This window comes from Chelonia mydas, chromosome 23 (assembly GCF_015237465.2).
Source record: "Chelonia mydas isolate rCheMyd1 chromosome 23, rCheMyd1.pri.v2, whole genome shotgun sequence".
Lineage (NCBI taxonomy): Eukaryota > Metazoa > Chordata > Testudines > Cheloniidae > Chelonia > Chelonia mydas.
In genome coordinates, this window is record NC_051263.2 from 24,402 (window position 1) to 47,678 (window position 23,277).

Consider the following 23,277-nt stretch of genomic DNA (forward strand, 5'->3'; position numbering starts at 1 on the left):
CTAGTGGCCATGGTAGGAAACAGAAGCTTAAAGAGGAATCATGTAAAAGGACTGAGGAAACAGCATAGTTTTCTCAAAGTGTGCTGAGAAAAGCATAGAAACAAGATTTAAGAATATAGTTGAACAAATGCCCTTTACACCTTTTCTGCACACCGTCACTTGCCACATCTGCAGATCCCTCCTATAAACTAGTTTACATGTTTTTGCACATAGATCAGTGATCACCAACCTTATTTGGATGGTGTCCCTCCCCTCGTGATGGAATACACACATTACTCCCCCCGCCCCAACACACACCCATCCCCATAAAAGAGAGTCTTGTACCAAGGCCACTGAAACATATGAGCCTCTTTCCTGACCTGTTCTTTTCAGCCCCTACTCTCTTTTCTTTTAATCTTTGTTCCTCTAGCTGTAATTTTTGCATCCCAATTTTGGGGCTTTTGAGCTCTTGTTCAGTTGTTCCCCTCTTTCACTCTCCGCCACAGGCTAATAGAGGCTGCCTGGATGAAGGCATCTGTAACAGTGTGCAAATGTCAGCCTTCATTCCTGAAACAAACAGGCATCCTGGTCTTCACCACCTGTCCTGCTAGAATTATTTCAGCAGGTAGGACAGGGTGGCTTCACCAGAGTCTACAGCGCAGTTTAGTCTGATGCCGCAAAAGCCTCTGCTCCCACCATAGTGCACACATTTGCTCTCAGTCCACTACTTTCCTCCTGGAGATGGGACCCACTGCTGGTTTACTCCACCTGCTGTTTTCCTGCTGGAAGTTATTGGTGGTCCCAGCTGCTGCTTTACACTACTTACTGCTTACCAGGTGAGCAGAACTGCTGCCAGGCTCTGGTTTTACTGTCCACATAATTGGAATTGCAGCTGAGCTCTAGCCAAACAAGATAACTACACCTCCCACCTCACCACTGACAGGTGAAAAGGGTCCAGTGATTTAACAGACCCACCAGACTCCCTATTCCGTGAGAAATAATACTTGCAATAAACCAAAAAACACACATTCTTTTTACTTGAATCTTGACTCTGTCCAGCGCCTCCCGCCCAACCTTGGCAACCACCAGTGTTTGTCAGGGTGATCCTGAAACCAGTCATCATCCAGCCATTGCCCAGGTGATTCCCAACAGGATCAGCTCCAAAATATCAGCCCCAAGTACAAAATTTAGCCAAGCTGTACCCCAATGTCCCCAAACTATCCACAATTGTAAATATGTAAATAGGGCACTGCTTCCCTCAGGCGACTTCCATGCTTCCCAGCACATGACAGCAGAGAACACAGATGATAGAGAAATGAGGTATTGAGGAGAACACAGTTGATATTTAAATAAGGTACAGCCTTTCTCAGTCATTGCCCCTTGGTCTCCAGCAGATGTCAGCAGAGCTCTCACTCAGTTACCTCCCTTCTCTACTAGGCTTCAGGCTACAGGATTTACAAACCTTTCTTCTCTAACAAACAACTGGCTTGCCACCAAATGATATATTAGAAAGCATAAACATAGCAAACAACGCACAATTTTCAATTTAACAAATAACAGTAGGGAGGTGAATAGATGCGTGTGCTAGTCTTTTTAAAAAATATGTTATTTAATTGTTCCTCTATGGAATAAATCCAAATAAATTGGTTTCTAACAAAAAAAAACAAATGTATTTAGTAGTTTTCATGAAAAAGACACAACCTGTCACTTCTATGTCACACTGCAACTCCTTCAGTCATTTACAACAATGGAAAGTGGGTGAGAAACACTGACAAATCAGAAGGGAATGCAAAGTGCAGAAAGGGTATGCATTGGTGTAACTAACTGATGCAGGATAGCAGAGAATCAGGTCCAAAGTGTGCAAGAATTTTTAATTAAAATGAAAGCTGATTCTTAAAAAACAACCACATGTTACACTGAAAATGGTTTCACTTTTAGCCACATAGTAACATGCTTTGTTTCACTGTCAGAGAAGTGACATTACATAAAATATCAATGCCTAGAAAAAAATATAAATACTGTATACTACACAGACAAAAGCAACGTTAGCTTGAAATATCATACAGCAAATCTTCAAGGGAAAAATATCTACCTTCCTGCTTATAAAGGAACACCACTGAGACTCAGAAAATAAATGAACCAGTGAGTGAAAAGTGTGATTGATTTCTCCCCCTCCCCCCCCCCCGATGAAACCATACAAAACCAACTGTAATGTGCACTAAGTACTGTATTCTGGAGCGTGGAGAGATTTATCATGCCATTAAAATAGTCATTTTAAGTGTAAAAGAATTGGAGAACTAGAGCATTTCCTATAATAAATAAGTATTTCCAAATGTTAAACCACTGGAGACTTCAGCTATAACTTGATTGCATGCACAGTTATGCAAATATAATTTGAAGTCCAATAGAAGAATATTTAATGCTTAATATGTACATAACACTGTCAAACTGTCAAAAGTGCCTAAGTGATTTAGAAACATTTGAAAATTTTTCTCCTATACACATACAGCATCCGTAAACACCAGTGTGTATCCATTATAGCATACAGAGTGGTGGTATATATGAACTGAGAAGTAATTATGACCTGCTTCTGCTTAATGAATGAAAACAGTACTCATGTCACCACTGTTATGTTTCACAATTTTAGTCTATAATTGTCTCTCAAATTACACCTATCCTGCTGAGCACCATGAGCAACTGCCATTTTAAACATAGTAGCTGAGTTGCAAATTCTCAACAAAATGCATCAAGCAGACATGATACCTGGGAAATGAATAATAAATTCAGTTAAACATTTATAAGCAACTCTCTCAAGTAAAACAAACACCTTTAACCAATGTTCAGTGTAAATCCATGTTGCTCCCTTTAGAAGCATGTGGCAATAGGAAGCTAGCTTTCACCATGTGTATATTTTAAATACAAATGAGAGTGAAAAAAAAAGAAAAATAAAACATCACTGAAATTGCATATAATAATGCAGTAAATATAAGCAATTATCACTTTGATGTGCAAGTAAAATATAATTAGTTTTCACATTATTCTATGTCATCATGGTAGAGGGCGGTGAACAGCTTGTGTATGCCTGGGCTGGTAGATATGCATGACAATTTTGCAAGGCTGTAATTGCTCTCCCTTTCTCTCTTATTTTGGACTTTATCCTGGATTCCTAGTGCACCCAGCGATGTAAGTAGAAGTTCTGGGTGTATAAGAAATACGCAACACATCTCATCTTGTGCCTGTATATATAATACTGTATACACAAAGCAGGGGTCGGACTGGAAAAATACAAATGATGTTATTCTTCCTGGACTCTGCTGATCTGTGTTGCCAAAATGAGATACCACCCGCTATGCAGATCATCATCTGATTGGACCTTTTCTTTCCTCTGTATTGTGATCAGCAGTGAAATAAAGTAAATGGCAACACCATTAACTGGCGTTATTAAATTTCTCAGTTATCACCAATTAAGATACATAGGGCAGTTCACTCAGAGGTATTGTTTTAGGCTGTTTGCAGACTCAAGCAGAGATCACTGCATCAGTTAGGCCAACATAGCTATGCTGGTCAGAGGTGTGATCTCTGCCTGACATAGCTGTTCTGCAAAAGCCCCAGGTGTAGACACAATTATACTGCACTTTTGCTGGTATTACAGCTTTTTTTGCTGGAGGTGGGGGGAGGCTGGAATAAAATATGTTGTCTTTGAAACAGAACCTAAATGAAGTCAATTCCATTAAAGATGATGCATTTATCCAGATAGATTCAAATATGTAATCAGCATGAAATTTAACCCTCTGCAGAAGGCCAGCACAAAGACTATACACAAGAGGGATTTAAATGAGCTGGCTCCTTGCACACAGGTGAATTTCACCCTCACTGAACATTTAAATACACAATAGTTTATTCCTTCTCCCAGGAAATAAATTCTGTTATGGAAGATTAATTGGAAAACTATCCACATAGAAATAGAGTTTTAATTTCCTAAAACTGGTGCAATCTCATGATGATGGTGGGCTGACACACAGGGAATATGACAATTTCACAAGGGTTGGAAACTCCTAATATGGAGGTATAGCATATGATATATGTATACACACACAAGTAACCATAAGACACAATAAACAAAGGAGATTAAAATTTGTTACATTTGCATTAAAATTCTCAAGGGAATTTATTTTAAATAAAATATAATATATGGCCCCTGAACAGTCTCTAAATCTGGTCTCTCTCCTTCAGTGAGCACGATCCTCTAAAATTTGAAATTATATATTAAAACTCCTATTTTAATATGGCAAGGCAAGGTGTATTCATGGTTTTTCATATGCCCCCAGAAAATCCCTACAACCAGGACTAGAACTGCTGAGAAAATGCAGGTTAAATTGAAAGGATGCCATTGACACGTAGAAGGTGCACTCAGCAGACACAGCTATGAAAATATCCTCACAATATCATCTGCGCTGTAAGGAGTTTTGCAGAATAAAAACTACAGTATGCGGACCTGTATGAAGCTGCCCGCCATATGAGTTCATTGGCTCTTTGTATTAGCTGCACTTAAAGATATCCATTTCTGTGAAGCATTGATGTTCTTGACAGATTACTATCTGCACCTTATTCACTGATTTCTTTTAATAAGGGTTTGCTCTTGTCTATTGTGACAGCGAATATTTCATTTTGATACGCTGTCTTCCTTGTGATGGACTGCCAGTAATCTGACTAAGTAAATAACACTCCCCATTGTCTCAGGTGCTAGGTCAGCGTTACTAATCTCCATTTTAAAGAAGGGGAAACAGACACAGAAGTTAAGTGACTGGCCCGAGGCAACACAGTTAGTGGTAGAGCCAGAAATGAAACTCACATTTTCTTTTTTATTTATCAGAAATATGCACCAGTGGGGAAAGTGGTATGGGGATGTGTATTCTGAACTTTCAGAATCGATTTCAGAAAAATAAGTGAAGAAAAAAAATCGACTAAGCATAGAACTGATTGAATACTGAACATCAATAGCAAAATATGGTTTCCTCAATAGCTGGCTCCAGCCACCTGCGTATTTATGCCTTAGTGTCCATCTTTGGTGTGGCTACTCACTCATCTTTAACTGGAATTGGCTGGTTCAGGGTGGGGGGAAGTGAGTACAAAAGACATAGGGATAAGCTTAAAGCTGCAGAATACACTGGCTTGTCACAATGAGCGAAATGTCCTGTTTCACAATGCAAAACTGAAGCTGAGTGATTTAGGGAAAAGGAATGTGAAGCGAAAAGGAGTTTTGCACAGACTCTAAAATCACTGTGGAGCTTGGAAGGGACTAGACAATTGGGGGCAGTGCAAGTGTTAAAAAGTATAAGTGTTAAAGAGAATGTTGATGATTTAAAAAAAAGGGGAGGATACTTAGTAAACTGAAGAAGAAAAAATGAACAACAGCAACCAATACTGCTTTTCAGAAGAAAAAGTTTAAATGTAGCAGCAGAGGTACAGATATCTAAGTTGGCTGAGACTCAGAAAAGAATAAAGGAATCCAAGCAGCAGTAAAAAGAGAAGATGCTAAAATACAGCTGTTAATAGAGCCAAGGCCAAAACAAATAAAAAGTCTCACCTGTGAAAAATGTATTAAAACCTGAAATATAAAAATAAAATGAGAACTACTTACTTTAGGGGAAGCCCAAAGAAAAATGAAAAGGTATTTTGATGGCCAAACTTCTGGCAAGGAGTATGAAACGGGAGTTGTTCAGGTACTTGTGCAGTATGTCTCAGATAAAAAGTCCTTTCCAAAAGCCAGTTGGGAGGATCTTTGCTGTATCATGGACAAGCTAGTAATATCAGTAGTATACCTGGTTCTGTTAAAGGATGGAAAATGGGTGTTGAATCAATGGTTGCATGCTATGCAGCTGAAACTGACAGAGGGAAGGACAGAAGTGAATCTAGGGTCTGGTCTACACGGGGGGTGGTGGTGGTGGTGGTGGGATCGATCTAAGTTACGTGACTTCAGCTACAGTGAGTTGACTGCTGACGCTCCCCCATCGGCTCCGCCTCTCACTCTGGTGGAGTACCTGAGTCAACGAGAGAGCGCTCGGCTAGACTAGACTAGACACGATAAATCGACCCCCGCTGGATCGATCGCTGCCCACCGATCCAGCGGGTAATGTAGACAAGCCCTAACTGATGTAAAAGGAGAGAAGCAACAATATTTGTTTTCTGTTTCAGTTGTTGATCACTGCTGGAGGCATAGCATGAATTAGATCAGGATCCATGGAATTTGTGATAAGGTGGCAGCTAACACATGCAGGAAATATTACAGTTACTTACTTCAGCAGATCATTGAGCTACCGTCCATGAGTCCACCTACCATGCCAGGAAAGTGACTGACCTTCCCTCTGAATGTGATTAAGGACTAGCAGAGTACCATTACCAATCCTAAACACACTGGAGTAACAATGCCTCCTACTCCAGAATTAAAGCAAGATATGAACCATGGCCAGAAACAGAAGCAGGACTTGATAATGGACTATTGATAAATTGAAAACATCGGATTATGTCTATTAATGTACAGTACCGAATGATACCAATAGTATTGAATTTAACAATTTTATATTACCACAGCAACTATGTCATGCAAAATATGTTTGTGATTCTATATGCAAATTATACCAAACATGGTGCAATATTTCAGATAGTCAATGGATGGGGTAGAATTGGGGAAAATTTTGTAGCCTGAGAAGGGAGAGAGTCAGGAGAAGAGAGAAAAAAAGAGATATAGGAACAGTAGTGGGAGTTGGAGCATTGGGAACTTCAGCATGGAATCCCAGATATCCCAGATATCACAGTAACACTTTGAATGCACCCTTCAACTGTGTGTTAACTATGTGTTATACCAGGGGTCTGCAACCTTTTCAGAAGTGGTGGAGTCTTTATTTATTCAGTCTAATTTAAGGTTTCCTGTGCCAGTAATACATTTTAACGTTTTTAGAAGGTCTCTTTCTATAAGTCTTTAATATATAACTAAACTATCGTTGTGTATAAAGTAAATACGGTTTTTAAAACATTTAAGAAGCTTCATTTAAAATTAAATTAAAATGCAGAGCCCCCCAGATCGGTGACCAGGACCCGGGCAGTGTGAGTGCCACTGAAAATAAGCTTGCGTGCTGCCTTTGGCACGTGTGCCATAGATTGCCTAACCCTGTGCTAAACAATCTGTTCCACCTTGTATTCAGCTGTGACACTCTGAATACATTTCCCAGACCTGAAGATGAGCTTTGTGTAAGCTCGAAAACTTGCCTCTCACCAACAGAAGTTGGTCCAATACAAGATATTACCTCACCCACCTTGTTTCTGTATTATCCTGGAACCAGCACGGCTACAACAATGCTGCATACAACAGAATCTCTTGAGAGAAGGGGGGGAGGGGGTCTCCTCTCCTATGCAGTCATAAGCATTAATTTCTTAGGGATCCTCAACATCAGGAAAGAGCACAGAGCTCTCCCACAAACTAAAAGCCTCAGGAGGCTTTCCTTCCTGTGGCTTAATATTGAGACAAGGTACTCCTCTCCCACATAGGGATTCTGGACCCAGTGCTGTCACATATTCAGACATTGTTTTCAGAACAAAATCAGAAGCAATGGCCTCTGTTACATTTCCTCACCAGCCATTTACTGCCCTGTGTTTCTGGGGAGGGGGAATAAATACAAAATAAAATCCTGGAACAAAAAAATTAACCAACCAGTGGTAAAATAAAATGAAACCCAATCAGACTTTTTAAACCCTGAAAAGAAAGAGGACCTAAAGCCCCCATGAAGCTAAGAAGGGACTTCACTGTTGCTATGGGGTTCACATGGAAGGGGTTATGATTCTGCAGCAGTAGGTGTTACTATACAATAGACAGAGAGATATGCAAAATAAATGACAAGCCACCAAAAAGTCTCCACTTCAGTAATGTACACAAGAGCAAACATTTTTTTAAAATGTGTATAACAGTGTAGTGTTCCTCAATTGAGACTGTGCTACATTCCAATGTCCGGTACATTTTTATGGGTGAGTTATAATAAACTCCTGCATGAAAAACAGGATGTGGGGAGAAGCAGAAGGGAGTGAGTGCTGTAACTATCTGCAAGGCCCCCTAGTTTTCCATGATTATATGCTCACAAAAATTCATCATTCTTCTCCCTTTCTTGCATTCATATTGTGGATGCGAATTAATGTATTTACAACTGTCAACACGTATCTACAAAGACCACAAGGAAGAAGCAGAAGGAAGAGTGAGAGGTACATAAAGGAGGTGAAAGTGTAAGTTGGAGGAAACAGACTGAGAAGGGGAAAGACTTATTTAAATGATTCAGTATAAAATGAAATTACCATAGTAACTGCCATTCACATGGTCTAGGCATATGCTGGCTATTAGACCTTGCTCACCTTCACAAAGTAGAAACACGTTTGATACATCATGTAGTTGCTTATGGTGGTTCAAGAACTGTCTGGCAGAAGCTGATTATACAGAGTTCTCAACAATGGGCCTGGTTTCCATAACTTCCCCTAGGCTGAAGGAAGCCTTTTGCTTTTGTAAGATTTCTACAACAAGGTCCAACCACTGTCACTCTCTGAATATACAACTATATAGGTCTCTAAATCTTCACACAATCACTAATTTATCCTCACCATCCTCCTGTGAAACACACCGGTAGCATCATCTCTATTTCACAGATTGGGATCATGCCCGTGGTTAAGTGACTGGCCGACAAACACACAGGATTAGCATGGTATTTGCAGATTGCTAGTTCTCGTTATTCTGCACTACCCACTAATCCATGCAACTAAACATAAACATTTATGACATAGCACAAACAATGTAACAATTTCTCAGATAACCACACATACCAAATTAAAGCACAATTACTAGTCCTTGTCAATTCAGTAGAACACTTCTGTTAAGAATCTATATTTGCTGGTTAGTCGCTGTGGGAGCTGAACCTCAATCTTTAAGAAGCCTATTATACTATAGATTATTATATTTTAGTATTGCTCTCTGATTTGAAACATAATTTCTATTATAGCTTTGTTGCCAAACTGAGCCTCTCAATTTAAAGAGATCTGGGTTCTGAAATGTGAAAGGAATGTGCGAAGACGTTTTTAAAAAATTTCTTCCAAAGAATTGTTGTCTAGGAACAAGGCCATCTAGTAGCACCAATTAATTTAGCTGTTTTCAGATTGTCTTATTAAAGAGATTGTATGAGTCATTTGTAAATTTATAAAGATTTAGAAAGTTCAATAGGCATAATTTAAAACTGTCCCCATTGTTTTGGAATATGTTATAATATCTAACTTGCCATTATTCCAGGAGATGAAGAAGGGTGTAAAATGGCTTTTGTATCCCAAAGGGAATTTTTTGCAAAGAATTCAGCTCACAGTGTTCAGTGTTTCACAGATTCAAGAGCTGATGTTAGCTAGTCAGCAGCAGATATACTTTTACCCCTTACTAAAATTAGCACTAACCATAAAGTAGAAGTGTGAAGGAAAGATACTTATTTACCGGGGATTTAGGCCTATCCAGTGGCAGTGCTGATCTGCACTCTGTCAGTTCTTACAGGTCTTTCCTTAATCATTATAACGTATGATACAAATAATCGCCCAAACAACCCCTAACTGCAGCCCTTGTCTAAGAGTAACACACTTTTTTAATGAACTTTAAGCCAAAATTTGCCCTGTGCCCCACTGAAGCTAACCAACTTCTTATAGTTTTTACTCTGATTATCTGTAATTTACTTCATGGTTTGGGGTTCATATTTCATGCCACTATTTTTCTCATGAAATGAAGCACTAAAACTTCTCGGCATGGAGTACACTGCTCTCCATTTTTCAAAAACTGGATTTTCCTAGAACTCAGCGGTAGGTTTTCATCGAGGCACAAAGAGAATAAATAAGCAATACAAGCTGACAGATATTCGCATGCTGTGGTCCCTGCAAGAACTAGACATTTGAGGAAATGTTTTCAGCAACATTCCTCTCTGCATGATCTACTCAGAGCTGAGTAAAGCCATTAATAATATTGAACCTTAGCTTGAGTTTACACCTTTCTACCTATGAGCCATGACAAATGGTGCAGAAAAACATTTGCATTGTACATCAGGACATGACAACAGCAGAATGTTTATTGTCTTCACAGGGCTAGAAAATGTTTCATGAAGATAAGCGTCTTAGACTGAGATCTTTAAAAGATCTAGGAGATTTAGGAGTGCAAGTCCTAAAATTCCACCTGTAAACCTTACCTCAAGGACTTGTAAAAATAGTTATTTATATTTAAAAGAAAAACAAACATTAGGTTTCTGATGGGCCTATGTTAGAATAGCAGAAATTAGAGATACAGAAAGTCCCATTGCAGCACCTATCCCATACCCTTTTCAGTGTAGCTCTGTTGCCTGTAATATATTTTCTGTAGCATTATCCAGTCTATTTTTAAATCTACTGGACCTGATTTTCTTCTCACTTACACTGTTATAAACTGGGAATAACTCAATTGAAATCAAAGGCATTATAATATGGGAAAACTGGTGAGAGAGGAGAATCAGGACCATTATTTTTAGAAATGTTGTCATCCTTCTGGAACCTACAGTATGGAATACTGATTGATATACTCAATTGCTAGTTCCTGATTCAACTATAATCTTCCCAGTTTACTTGCAAGGACTATAAACAGAATGACAGACCACATACTGCAAATGGGAGCAGTAACACACACAATCTGCATGATGCCCATCAAAATCTATGGAGGTCAAATAGTTAAGCCAAGCAAGTTTTACAAATGCTCCCCCCGCCCCCCCCATAGGTATTTCTGAGCCTCTAAATGCCAAATCGGTGCAAAATACATTATATTACCATTTCAACCATTTTCAATTACATGTGCAGTTTACACTGTTGAATTTGGCCCAGTGCATCCCCAAAATAGTAGTATAAATTAAATATGCAATGATGGAAACTGATTAGGGGCATATGCCATAATGTGTATGAAACAAAAAATTAGAAATATATATCTTCACGAGTACATTTATAGTTTATATAATACAGATACATAATGCAAGCTCCTACAATTAGTATTCTGAATATTTTCTCTTTCCCTATATTTTTAGATGAATCAAATACGTTTAGTTAGCATAAAATGTAAATAATATTTCACTGATCTTTTGCTTAAAAATACAGATGGATTCAATGTTATCCATATGCAAAAAGTCACCATTCCTGTGATTCAAAGTCACTGCATTAACAAGTTAACGGAAGTGTTTCTAAACCTCGGGAGCCATTCTGATGCAAGTAACTCTCCTAAAGCTCATGAAATTGGTCCATGGCCATGCCCAGCAGTTGGAAGCTCTGGGTTGTAATTCCTTACTCTGTCACAGACCTGTGAGAACTTGGGCAAGCCACTTCACCTCTCTCTATATCATTTAGAAAATGTGGATAATACTCACCAACCTCACACAGGTTGTTAGATTGTAAAGCTTAATTTCTGTCTATGAAGTGTTTGGAGATGCTTGGATAGGTAGCACCGTAGAAGGTAATGCATTATTAGTAATATTTATTATAATTCCTCAGTAACAGGAGACACCAAATGAAAAACAGGCTATGAAAGGCATTTCCCATAGCTCCCTTCATTAAACAGTTAATGCCTGCAACATACCTGGCATTACATCAGAGAATTTTAAATATACAATCATTTTCTCTTATTCCCATCTGTTAGTTCACAATGACAATTGAACTGCTATGTGAATAGGATTACCTGTAAACTAGTATATCATCAGAAGAGCTGTTATACTGAATCTGGTACATTCGTATTCCAGGAATATGATGCTGGGAAGGCCACTGTATGAGAGCAGAGGATGAGGTCAGCTCAGCAACCACAACCTTCTTCTCTTGCTGAGCTTTAGTTTCATTAGGGAAACTTGACTTAGCAGATATAAGAATGTCTGAAGGCCCAGACTCAGCATCTTTCTCACAGTTGGTGCTGTTAGCAAGATGAGGATAAGGATTAACAACAAGTTCAACGGGAGCCGTAGATTCTCCTGCAGCATTTGATGCTATACAAGTAAATGTACCTTTTTCTGTCAAAGTAGTAGTTAAAATATCCAGAGTTCCATTCTCATAGGAAATTGTCCTAGATGTATTGGAGACCAACTTCCCCTCGGGGGAGATCCAGCGAACATAGGGATCCGGGTCACCGACCGCTTTGCACTTCAAAGAGACACCCTGTCCCTCCATAACCACGAGTTTTGGCGTTCGATGTGTTATCATTGGAGGTTCACAGACAAACTCCCCCTCTTTAATGGACCAAAAGTACTTGCCCATCAATTCCAGTGGTGAGGCACATGTTTCTAGATCATCTTCTCTGGTAAGGCGTCTCAGCCACACTAATTCACAGTTGCAGTGTAGAGGATTCCCTCCAAAGCTAAGCACCAGAGAGGACAATGGAGACCCTTTAGATTTAGCATACACAGGGATTCTGGAGAACAGGGGGTCAGGGGGAATTTTTTTCAATTTGTTGGATGTCATGTCTAATCGAGCAAGTTTGTGAAGGTTTGAGAAGATTCCTTCTGGAACAAACTCAATGAGGTTGTGATCCAAACTGATTGTATTGACATTAGAAAGCTTTCCAATTGTATCCCAAGGAATATTAACAAGATTATTATATGATAGATCCAGGTCCTCAAGTGTCTCAATAAAGTCATCTAAAGATCCAGGAGAAATATAGTTCAATTGATTGTTACTGAGTATTAAGTGGCGAAGATTAATTAAACCTTTGAAATGATCCTCATTGATACAAGTCAGTCTGTTACTATCCAAATGTAATGCATGAAGGCCTTTAAGATCAAAAAATGCATAAGGCATGATTTGACTTATTGTATTTCTTGATAGTGTCAAGTGAATAAGATTTGTCATGTTTGCAAAATCCTTTCTTCTAAGTGTGGTGATGAAGTTATCCATTAATCTTAGTTCTGCTGTTCTCCTGTCAATGCTGGGGGGCACAAAGAGAAGCCCAGTCTTCGTACAGAGGATGGTGAAGGATGGAGACAGGTTTTGACACATACACCGTTTTGGACACATCATAGCCTTCACAGCAGTGCTAATAACCAATAGATAGATAGCCAGCCTTTCCATTGTAAGAAAGATAGCAAACCTAAAGGAGAAAACAAGAAATCCAGATAAAGCCATTTTAATAACAAAAATTTTGAAAGACCATTTACATCTAAACATTTGTTATAATTATGGCTCCTGAATAAATCAGACATGCAATTCTAGGCATTACTGAAATGACTTAATTGATAATGTTAGTCTGGGAATCTGCTGAGCTAAGCCATTGAAATTCTTAGCTCACTTGATCTGGTTATCTTATCATAAGAACTCATAGGCCTGATTGTAAAGCAAAAGTGCATTGCTCTCTGAGGTTAACAGAGGTGTGATAAGACTGTAGGGAGGTCTGCTATTTGAGGGGACTGATCTTGAGAATCAATTACCACTCCTCCAGGATTAGCTCTTCACGGACAAGCATTAATGATGGCTTTGGAGGTGACTTGTCCTGCCTTACAAGTTAGAAGGAAATGTTGGACAATGGTGGTACCAAGTGAGGTAAATACTAGGGAAAAAAAGAATTGAATGCTAGGGATTACATAGGATGTATTCATTTACAGGAACCTGAAGCATCCAGAGGTAAAAGTAATCTTTCTCTCCACACACTTTGTTTAGGAGACATTTTATGAGCAGCCCAAATTAACATTCTTTTTCACATTACATTTGATTTTATGTTCTTCCTAGCTGGGGCCATGTCTGTGAGTGATACAACACTTAACACAATGAGGCCCTGATTCTGACTGCAGCCTATGAGTGTCCAACAATACCAGAATGTACAGTAACAGAAAAGTACAAATTACATACAATGGGCTGCACATCCACTGTCATAAATAAAAATCCAACAGTAACCACTCATGGCAGGCATAATAAAAATAATACTCCTCAAACCACCTCTCCATTTCTTCCCTAAATGCCTGAGAAAAAGACAGGCTTTGTTCAGCAGGTTAAGAACATAAGAATGGCCACACTGGGTCAGACCAATGGTCCATCTACCCAATATTGTGTCTTCTGACAGTTGCCAATGCCAGGTGCTTCAGAGGCAACGAAAAGAATAAGGCAATTATTGAGTGATCCATCCCCTGTAGTCCAGTCCCAGCTTCTGCCAGTTTGACATTTAGGGAGAATCCAAACAACCATTTAGGTAATAGCCATTGATGGACCTATCCTCCATGATCTTACCTATTTTTTTTTTTTAACCCAGTTATACTTTTGGCCTTCACAACATCCCCTGGCAATGAGTTCCACAGGTTGACTGTGTGTTGTGTGAAGAAGTACTTCCTTACGTTTGTTTTAAAACTGCTTGCTTATTAATTTCAACAGGTGACCCCTCGTTCTTGTGCTATGTGAAGGGGTAAATAACACTTTCCTATTCACTTTCTCTACACCATTCATGATTTTATAGTCCTCTATCATATTCCCCCTTAGTCATCTCTTTTCTAAGAAAATCTCTCCTCATATGACAGGTTTCAGAGTAGCAGCCGTGTTACTCTGTATTCGCAAAAAGAAAAGGAGTACTTGTGGCACCTTAGAGACTGGAAATTGGTTAGTCTCTAAGGTGCCACAAGTACTCCTTTTCTCCTCATATGGAAGCTGTTCCATCCCCTAATCATTTTTGTTGCCCTTCCTGGTCTCTTTCCCAGAACTACATGCAGTATTCAAGGTGTGGGAGTACCATGGAATTATGCAGTGGCATTATGACATTTTTTGCCTTATTACCTCTCTTTCTCCTAATGGTTCCTAACATTCTGTTAGCTTTTTTGACTGCTGCTGCATATTGAGTGGGTGTTTTCAGAGAACTGTCCATGATGACTCTAAGATTTCTTTCTTGAGTGTAACAGCTAATTTAGACTCCATCATGTTGTATATATAGTTGGGATTATGTTTTCCAATGTGCATTACTTTGCACTTATCAACATTGAATTTCATCTGCCATTTTGTTGCCCAGTCACCCAGTTTAGTGAGATCCCTTTTTATCTCCTTGCAGTCAGTCTTGGACTTAAATATCTTGCATAATTTTGTATTGTCTGCAAACTTTGCCACCTCACTATTTATCTCCTCTTCCAGATCATTTATGAATACGTTCAATAACACTGGCTCCAATATTTACTTCTTCCCATCGTGAAAACTGGCTATTTACTCCTTCCCTTTACTTCCTATATTTTATCCAGTTATTGATCCATAGAAGTCCTTCCCTCTTTTCCCATGACTGCTTATTTTATTTAAGAGCCTTTGGTGTGGGACTCTGTTAAGGACTTTCTGAAAGTCCAAGTACACTATATCTACCGTATCACCCTTGTCCACATGCTTGTTGACACTCTCAAAGAACTCTGATAGTTTGGTGAGACATGATTTCCCTTTACAAAAGCCGTGTTGACACTTCCCCATCATTTCATGTTTTTCTATGTGTCTGATAATTCTGTTCTTCACTATAGTTTCAACCCATTTGCCTGGTACTGAAGTTAGGTTTATTAGCCTGTAATTGGCAGGATCACCTCTTGAGCCTTTTATAAAAATCAGTGTTACATTAGCTATCCTCCAGTCATCCGGTGTAGAGACTGAGTTAAGCTACTGGTTACATGCCACAGTTAGTAGTCCTGGAATTTCATATTTGAGTTCCTTCAGAACTCTTGGGTGACTCCCATCTGGTCCTGGTGACTTATTATTGTTTAATTTATCAGTTTGTTCCAAAACCTCCTCTACTGTCACCTCAGTTTGGGACAGTTCCTCAGAGCTGTCACCTAAAAAAAGAAAGGTTCAGGTGTGTGACTCTCCCTCATACCCTCAGCAGTGAAGACTGATGCAAAGAATTAATTTAGCTTCTCTGCAATGGAGTGCCTCACTGTTTGCCAGGCTTTTCCTTGAGCGCCTCGCTAGCACCTAGATCATCCAGCGGCCACCCTGACTGTTTGGCAGGCTTCCTGCTTCTGATGTACTTAAAAATTCTTTTGCTGTTATTTTTTGTGTCTTTTGCTAGTTGCTCTTCAAATTCTTTTTTGGCCTGCCTAATTATACTTTTACACTAGACTTGCCAGAGTTTATGTTCCCTTCTATTTTCCTCAGTAGGATTTTACTTCCAATTCTTAAAGGATGCCTTTTTGCCTCTAGCTACTGTGGTTAGATATTGATAGATGTCTGGCTGCGTGTGTGTGTGCCTTCTGTGTGCTGCCCCTGCCTTGTGCAGACAGCTGGCACGGCAGACCTTGAGCAAACTGCCCAATGACCACAAGATCCGTTAAGGAACGAAGGCACCCAGCCGGGTTTATTGTCGACGAAGCATGGTACTAGTATCCCGCAGACTCTACCAGACCGGTAATACATGTATGCCTGTAACAATGGACCAGCTCAATGAACTGCGGGACTTTCCGCTACACACAGATACTCCCTCTGAGATGTCTTTACACCCCGATACAAACAAGTTAGTACTGCCCCTCAGACATAGTTAGTTACCGCCCCCTGATGTCACTAGTTATTACCCATTATTTTGCACATGTTGGTTCGATCAAAACATCTCTATTACATACTGTCATCCTGACCTTATATTTTAGGAGGGGTCAGTGTATTCCTGTTATTCTTGGGGAACGTTTTTGTACCATCCTTGATATTGGGATGTTCTGGTACCACTAGATAACGGGATGTGTTTGCCTGAGCACTCTGTGACAGCACTTCTTAGGAATGTTTCTGCAATATCAGCCCTGTTCTTGCCAAATTCTGTGAGCAGATCCTGCCTCATACCAGGCCTCTGATACAAGGGCTTATGTCTCAGGCTCTCTTCCTACTACAGTTACCTCTTTTACTCTGCTTTTTAGCCATGTTGGAATGTTTTTGGGCCTCCTGCTGGTTTTTTAAAAAAATTATTATCTGTGGTATACATTTAGTTTGATACACCGTTATGGGCACTTAAAATAGTTTCCATGAATTTCCAGGCATTTTACCCTTGTGACTGTTCCTTTTAATTTCCATTTAACTAGTTCACTCATTTTTGTGTACTTCCCCTTTTTGAAATTAAAGACTACTGTGATGAGTTTCTTTGGTATTTTCCTGCCTACAAGAAGGTTAAATTAAATTACATTATGATCACTATTACTGAATGGTTCATCTATATACACCTCTTGGACCAAATCCTGTGCTCCACTTAGGACTAATTCAAGAATTGCCCCTCCCCTTGTGGATTCCAGGACTTGCTGCTCCAAGAAGTAATTAACTATCCTAGCTGATCAGGAGTTAGTTACATATCTGGAGCACTGGTAGTAATGGGAAAAGATAACTTACGTTTTAAAATAATAATAACTAGTACAATGATGATAATAATACTCATAATGAAGTACAATAAATTTCAAAAAAAGTGTAAATTTTAATTGATAATGTGATTAAAATACTAATTTAGTGTTAAGAAAATGTATTTTATTCAAATTAAATTACTAAGTCTCTATAGTACATTGTCAAATGGGGAAAAATGAAAAGTTGTAATATTCTATTTAAAATAATTTTAAAGGTATATCTGAAAAGGACAGAATTCCAGAAAAGTTCTTTCCAGAAAAAAATGTAATAATGTGCTATTACTATATTTAAAAACACATTTGCTTGTTTAAAAAAAAAATCAATTTTCTAATTTTCATTTTTGCAGTACTTCATTCTACTACCCTACTCTACAAATTATTGTGATTTCAGGAAAATTATAAGTGTGAGGAACAAAACTGAATTATTTTCTTTTAAAATATATTTATACTTTCAAAAATACATATCCCCTGATATACATGGCATCTGAGATCCAGCACATTAGTCTAAGTATCCATTATGTTCCAATTAGTTCAGGATAACAGACATAAAAATCACTAAAGAGGAACATATAGTAATTACATTATTCAATAAAAAACATTTGGGATTAACTACATTTTAAAATTTGCGAAAGGCATATTGCACACAAAACTGCAGCTCACCATGGATTTGCTGAGAACATATATTCTCCAGTGTTTTGCCCAGTTTTGTTTTAAATTTCACAAACAACAGGGTTTGCACTACTTGCTTTGGGAGAATATTCCACATCCTCACAAACCTAACTCAGGAAATTTTTTCTGACATTCAGCCTCCATTTTCCTTTATCATTTTCACCCCAGTAATCTCATTAATAATTCTCCCTTCCTGGTGGTTACACTATTGTAGACGGTTCTGATCCCTTCATCTCCTCCCACCCCTTCAGCTGTCACCTAGTTAACCTGTATCTAATTACAGTAGCTCTTACATATCTATCTTCATGAAATCCATCCTTCTTGGTCTATAATCACATTTATGAAGAAAGACTGCTGTACACTCTCCATGTGACAGCAACAGCAACAAAATTTAGCTCTTATATAGCGCTTTTAGCCTCTATAATACCCATCATCCCAAAGAAACCCGAAGCGCTTTACAGACTAGAGATAAATGGATTGCTTCTCTACTACTGACATTCAGCCGCATTTAGGATGAAGTGGGGCAACTGTTAAACTACACACAACAACGCTACACAATACTTTAGGATATGGAACAAGCTTGTATCCAAAGAATGGAATTCAATGGAAATTAAGGGAAACGGAATGACACCACCTGACCTGAAATTTCACTAATTCCCTGCATTCACACTCCCATGTAATAAATAGAAAAAAAGACACAAGGTCTTTAATGACTATAATGGGTTATGTCTAGGTCCCTACCAAATTCATGGCCATGAAAAACACGGCACAGACCGTGAAATCTGGCTCCCACTGTGAAATCTCATCTTTTGTGGGCTTTTTCCCTATACTATACAGATTTTACGGGGGAGACCAGCGTTTCTCAAATTGAGGGTCCTGACCCAAAAGGGAATTGCAGGGGGTTCACAAGGTTATTTTATGGGGGGGTCATGGTATTGCCACCCTTACTTCTGCGCAGACTTCAGAGCTGGGCAGCTGGAGAACGGCGGCTGTTGGCTGGGCACCCCCAGCTCTGAAGGCAACGCCCCGCCAGCAGCAGCGCAGAAGTAAAGGTGGCAATACCCTACCATGCCATGCCACTCTTACTTCTGTGCTGCTGCCTTCAGAGCTGGGCGGCTGGATAGTGGTGGCTGCTGACTGAGGGCCCATCTCTCAGCCAGCCCTACAGAAGTACGGGTGGTAATACCATACCATGACATCCTTAATTCTGCGCTGCTGCAGTTCTGCCTTCGGAGCTGGGCTCCTGGCCAGAAGCTGCTGCTCTCCAGCTGCTCAACTCTGAAGGCAGAGCCACCGCAAGCAGCAGCACAGAAGTAAGGGAAGCAGTATCACAACCCCTACAATAATCTTTTTGGGTCAATTACAGCATCGTGAAATTTCATATTTGAAAAGCTGAAATTTATGATTTTTAAAATCCTATGACAGTGAAATTGACCAAAATGGACCATGAATTTGATAGGGCCTTAATTATGTCAGTTTGATGTCAGAAATTGATGAAAGATGGCATCTTTGATATCGCTGCATCCCCAAACACTATACAGAGTCATTGGTTCACTCCTGAGTCAGAGGCAGAAGCACAACCTGCTGACTCAACTCTCTTAACTAATGAGATCAGAGCTCATGCTAGGGCAGTCTCACGAGTCAGCAGCGGCACATGGGATAATTTCCAAGACTCTGACAATTTAAACCAGCTGAGGCTATACACCCATATCTGTATGTATAGTCTTAGGGTTCCAAACTGACCTCTAGGGCAGGAATGTTCAGAAAAGTGGCACAAAATTCCATCTCTCCAGTGCAGTAAGAATGGTCTGCTTCAACCTCAGATCACTGAAGAATGATAAATTTCTATCAGTGGGGTGAGGAGTTTCAGCTGGTGTCAGAACTTTTTTTCCATGCCATATGAGGTGAGATGTATAAAAATATAATGGCGTTTCCATACGTCCTTATGCCTGTTTCTCTGTGATATCTTAAACTTTCAGGAACATATATGTCTGCAACAGAAGGGTTAAATGCATTCCATTTGCAGTCAGTGACTGTGTGCCCTACGCATTTAAGGATCACATTAGCCCTTCTGGCCATACTGTTGCACTGGGAGCTCATGTTTACAGTGATTATCCAGCATGACCCCCAAATCTTTTCAGAGCCACTGCTTCCCAGGACAGAGTTCCCCATCCTGTAAGTATGGCCAGCATTCTTTGTTTCTAGATGTATACATTTACATTTAGTAGTATTAAAACGCATATTGTTTGCTTGTTCCCAGCTTACCAAGCAATCCAGGTCCCTCTGTACCAGTGACCTGTCCTCTTACTTGTTTACCATTTCCACAATTTTTGTGTCATCTGCAAACTTTATTAGTGATCATTTCATGTGTTCTTCCAGATCATTAAAAAATGTTTAACAGCGTAGGACCAAAAACTGATCCCTGTGGGACCCCACTAGAAACACACCTGTTCAATGGCGAGTTCCTGTTTTCAAGTACATTTTGAGCCCTATCAGTTAATGAGTTTTCAATCCATTTAATGTGTGCCATGTTAATTTTATATTCTAGTTTTTTAATCAAAATATCATGAGCTACCATGTCAAATTCCTTACAAAAATCTAAGTATATTACAACACTATTACCTTTATCAACCAAACTTGAACTCTTATAAAAAATTATATAAAATTTGTTCAACAGAATGTATTTTCCATAACCACATGTTGATTAGCATTAATTATAATACCCTACTATAATTCTTTTTAATCAAGTCTCATATCAGCCACTCCATTATCTTGCCTGTTAATGATATCAGACTGACAGGCCCATTTATGCTTTTTAAATATTGCTACATCATTTGCATTCTTCCAATCCTCTGTGTTCCAACACTTATTGAAAATCAACAATAATGGTCCAGCAAGCTCCTCAGTCAACTCTTTTAAAACTCTTGAGTGCAAGTTGTCTAAACCAGATGATTTTAAAAATGTCTAACTTTAGCTGCTTCTGTTTAACATCGTCCTGAGATACTAGTGGAATGGAAAGAGTGATACTATATGATATGACTAAGTCATTTGTTTTTTCCCAAAATATAGAACAGACATTTATTGATCGCTTCTCTGTTTTCTGCATTATTATTGATAATTTTACCATTTCCATGTAGTAAAGGACTAGTACCATTGCTAAGATTCTGTTTCTTCTAGTATACTTAAAAATTCCTTCTTTTTGTTATTAACTCAGTTGGCTATAGATGTTGCCTGTGTCCCTTTGCTTCCTTTATAAATTTTCTACAATTCCTAGCTTCTGATTTATATTCAGTACTATCAGTTTTCCCTTTCTTCCATTTGTTATACATATATTTTTATAGCTGCCTTCACTTCCCCTCTAAACCAGATTGATTTTTTTAACCAATGTGGCCTCTTTCATTGATTGTGAGGTTATGGCTTTTTGGGCCTCCAGTAAAGTGTTCTTAAACAATCCCCAATTATCACTCACATTTTTCTGATTAAATTCTTCCTCCCAGGTGATCTATCTATCTATCTTCATACACTCACACACACACATATATATATGGTCTGAACTTTTGTCTGGACTTTATTGCACATTAAAAATGTGATCAGATTGTACCTAAGTTACCATTATTTAGTTTTGTGATCAGTTCCTCTTTATCTGTCAGGATGAGGTCTAATATAGAATTCCCATGTTAGATGCAACATTTTTTGAGGTAGGAAAAGGAGAAGGGGAGTGTATACATTTTTGCAGGAACAGGGGAGGATTCCTCATATGTCATATTTGATCTATGGATGCTGCATTCACCCAAAGCTTTCCATATGCTATAATACATGCGTTTATTTAATTATCAGGTGTAATAATAGCTTTACCGCACTCAACTGTCACAGAATATCTGCACTGGTGCCTAGATATTATGATGACTAGCATTCTATGAATAGCATCTTACGAAGACAGACAGACATATAAGGAGTTTGATCTTGTATAATATAATTACTAACCATCAAAGAAACACAATGTCATGGTGAAGATCAACATCAGTGTTGCATAGACATAAAATGAAATTGTAAATGGTCTTAAATTTAGCTCATCACCAAACTTTATACAGCATTACTATTATTTCAGGTCTAATCTCTAGGGAATAAAATAATTATTATAAAGGTTATAAAATTAGATAATATATTTATATAATACAATATAATATTTATAATCTATTTATATAATAATTATAAATTATAATTTATAATTATTATATGTAGTACAGTACAGTATAGTAAATTAGAATATTATAATTATAGTAAATTCTAGTTTATTATTATTATAAATTATAATTAATTATTATAAAATAATTATTACCATTATTTCAGGTCTAATCTCTAGGGAATACAATCTCTATGGGATATTTTCTGAGCAGTTAATCCCAAATGTGCAATTCAAATTTCCTTGCTGGCTTTTTCTCACCTTGAGATTGAACTACAAAAATAATAACTTTTATAGGTCTGTCCTGTGGTGCAGAATTCAAACATCTGAATCAGAGCACCGTTTTTCAGGTCGTACTTGGCTAACAATAAAATCAGTTTTTCTTTTAAGTACAGCCAAGACAAAGATATAGTAAAATGTACCTAATAATGTAAATTACATGATTCTAATATTTACCTTATTATGATCAGAGGCAACTTGTATCTAATTTTTCTAACAACTTTCTCTTTAGTAATGTCTTTTTTCCTCATGATTTTTTCCATCGGCTTTTAAAATATTTAACATAGTCCATTAATAGCTTCATTTTTCAAATATTTGCCTTTTTTGACAATCCTGTTTTTATTATCAGTCCATCTTGCGCTCTGCACCCTGCTTCTCCCTAATGGCTCCATCTTTTCACTCCCATTTGGCATAAATGATTAACTGATGTGCAATTATCTAAAAACAGGTGGCAATGCAATGTTATAATTCCCTTGTTTTGTCATTAGCAAATATTAATGCATTTTAATGGATTAACCCCCATCGGAGCTACAAGAACCCAGTGCGTAACCATCTCACTTAAGCTATTATTCTGTTAAAAATATAATTAAGTGTGGTTAATGTGAAACTATGGCACTAAAATTAGCAATTTTAGTGCTACCAGTGATTGAAGTGCAATTACTCTTGTAAAACAAATGACATTTGGAGGAAGACTGTAATAAAGGAAAGTTGGATCCAGCCCTGAATTATTACTGTTGTCCTGAATTATTTTTAAAAAGAGCTTTGGCCCTATTTGTCCAAACACTGCATTGAAAA

The 23,277-nt window shown here is 38.4% G+C and overlaps 1 protein-coding gene across 10 annotated transcripts in view; it reads right to left on the reverse strand.

Annotated features, from left to right (window-relative positions):
- The window catches only part of LOC102932319 (leucine-rich repeat and fibronectin type III domain-containing protein 1-like protein), a 251,812-nt gene that overhangs the window by 15,351 nt on the left and 213,184 nt on the right, over positions 1-23,277 (reverse strand). For all 10 annotated transcript variants that reach the window (XM_043534720.1, XM_043534716.1, XM_043534717.1 and 7 more), the window contains one exon: positions 11,729-13,123. In XM_043534720.1, coding sequence (XP_043390655.1) covers positions 11,729-13,104 — 1,376 coding nt within the window. In that variant the 5' untranslated portion in view covers positions 13,105-13,123. The remainder of the gene's footprint in view (positions 1-11,728; positions 13,124-23,277) is intronic.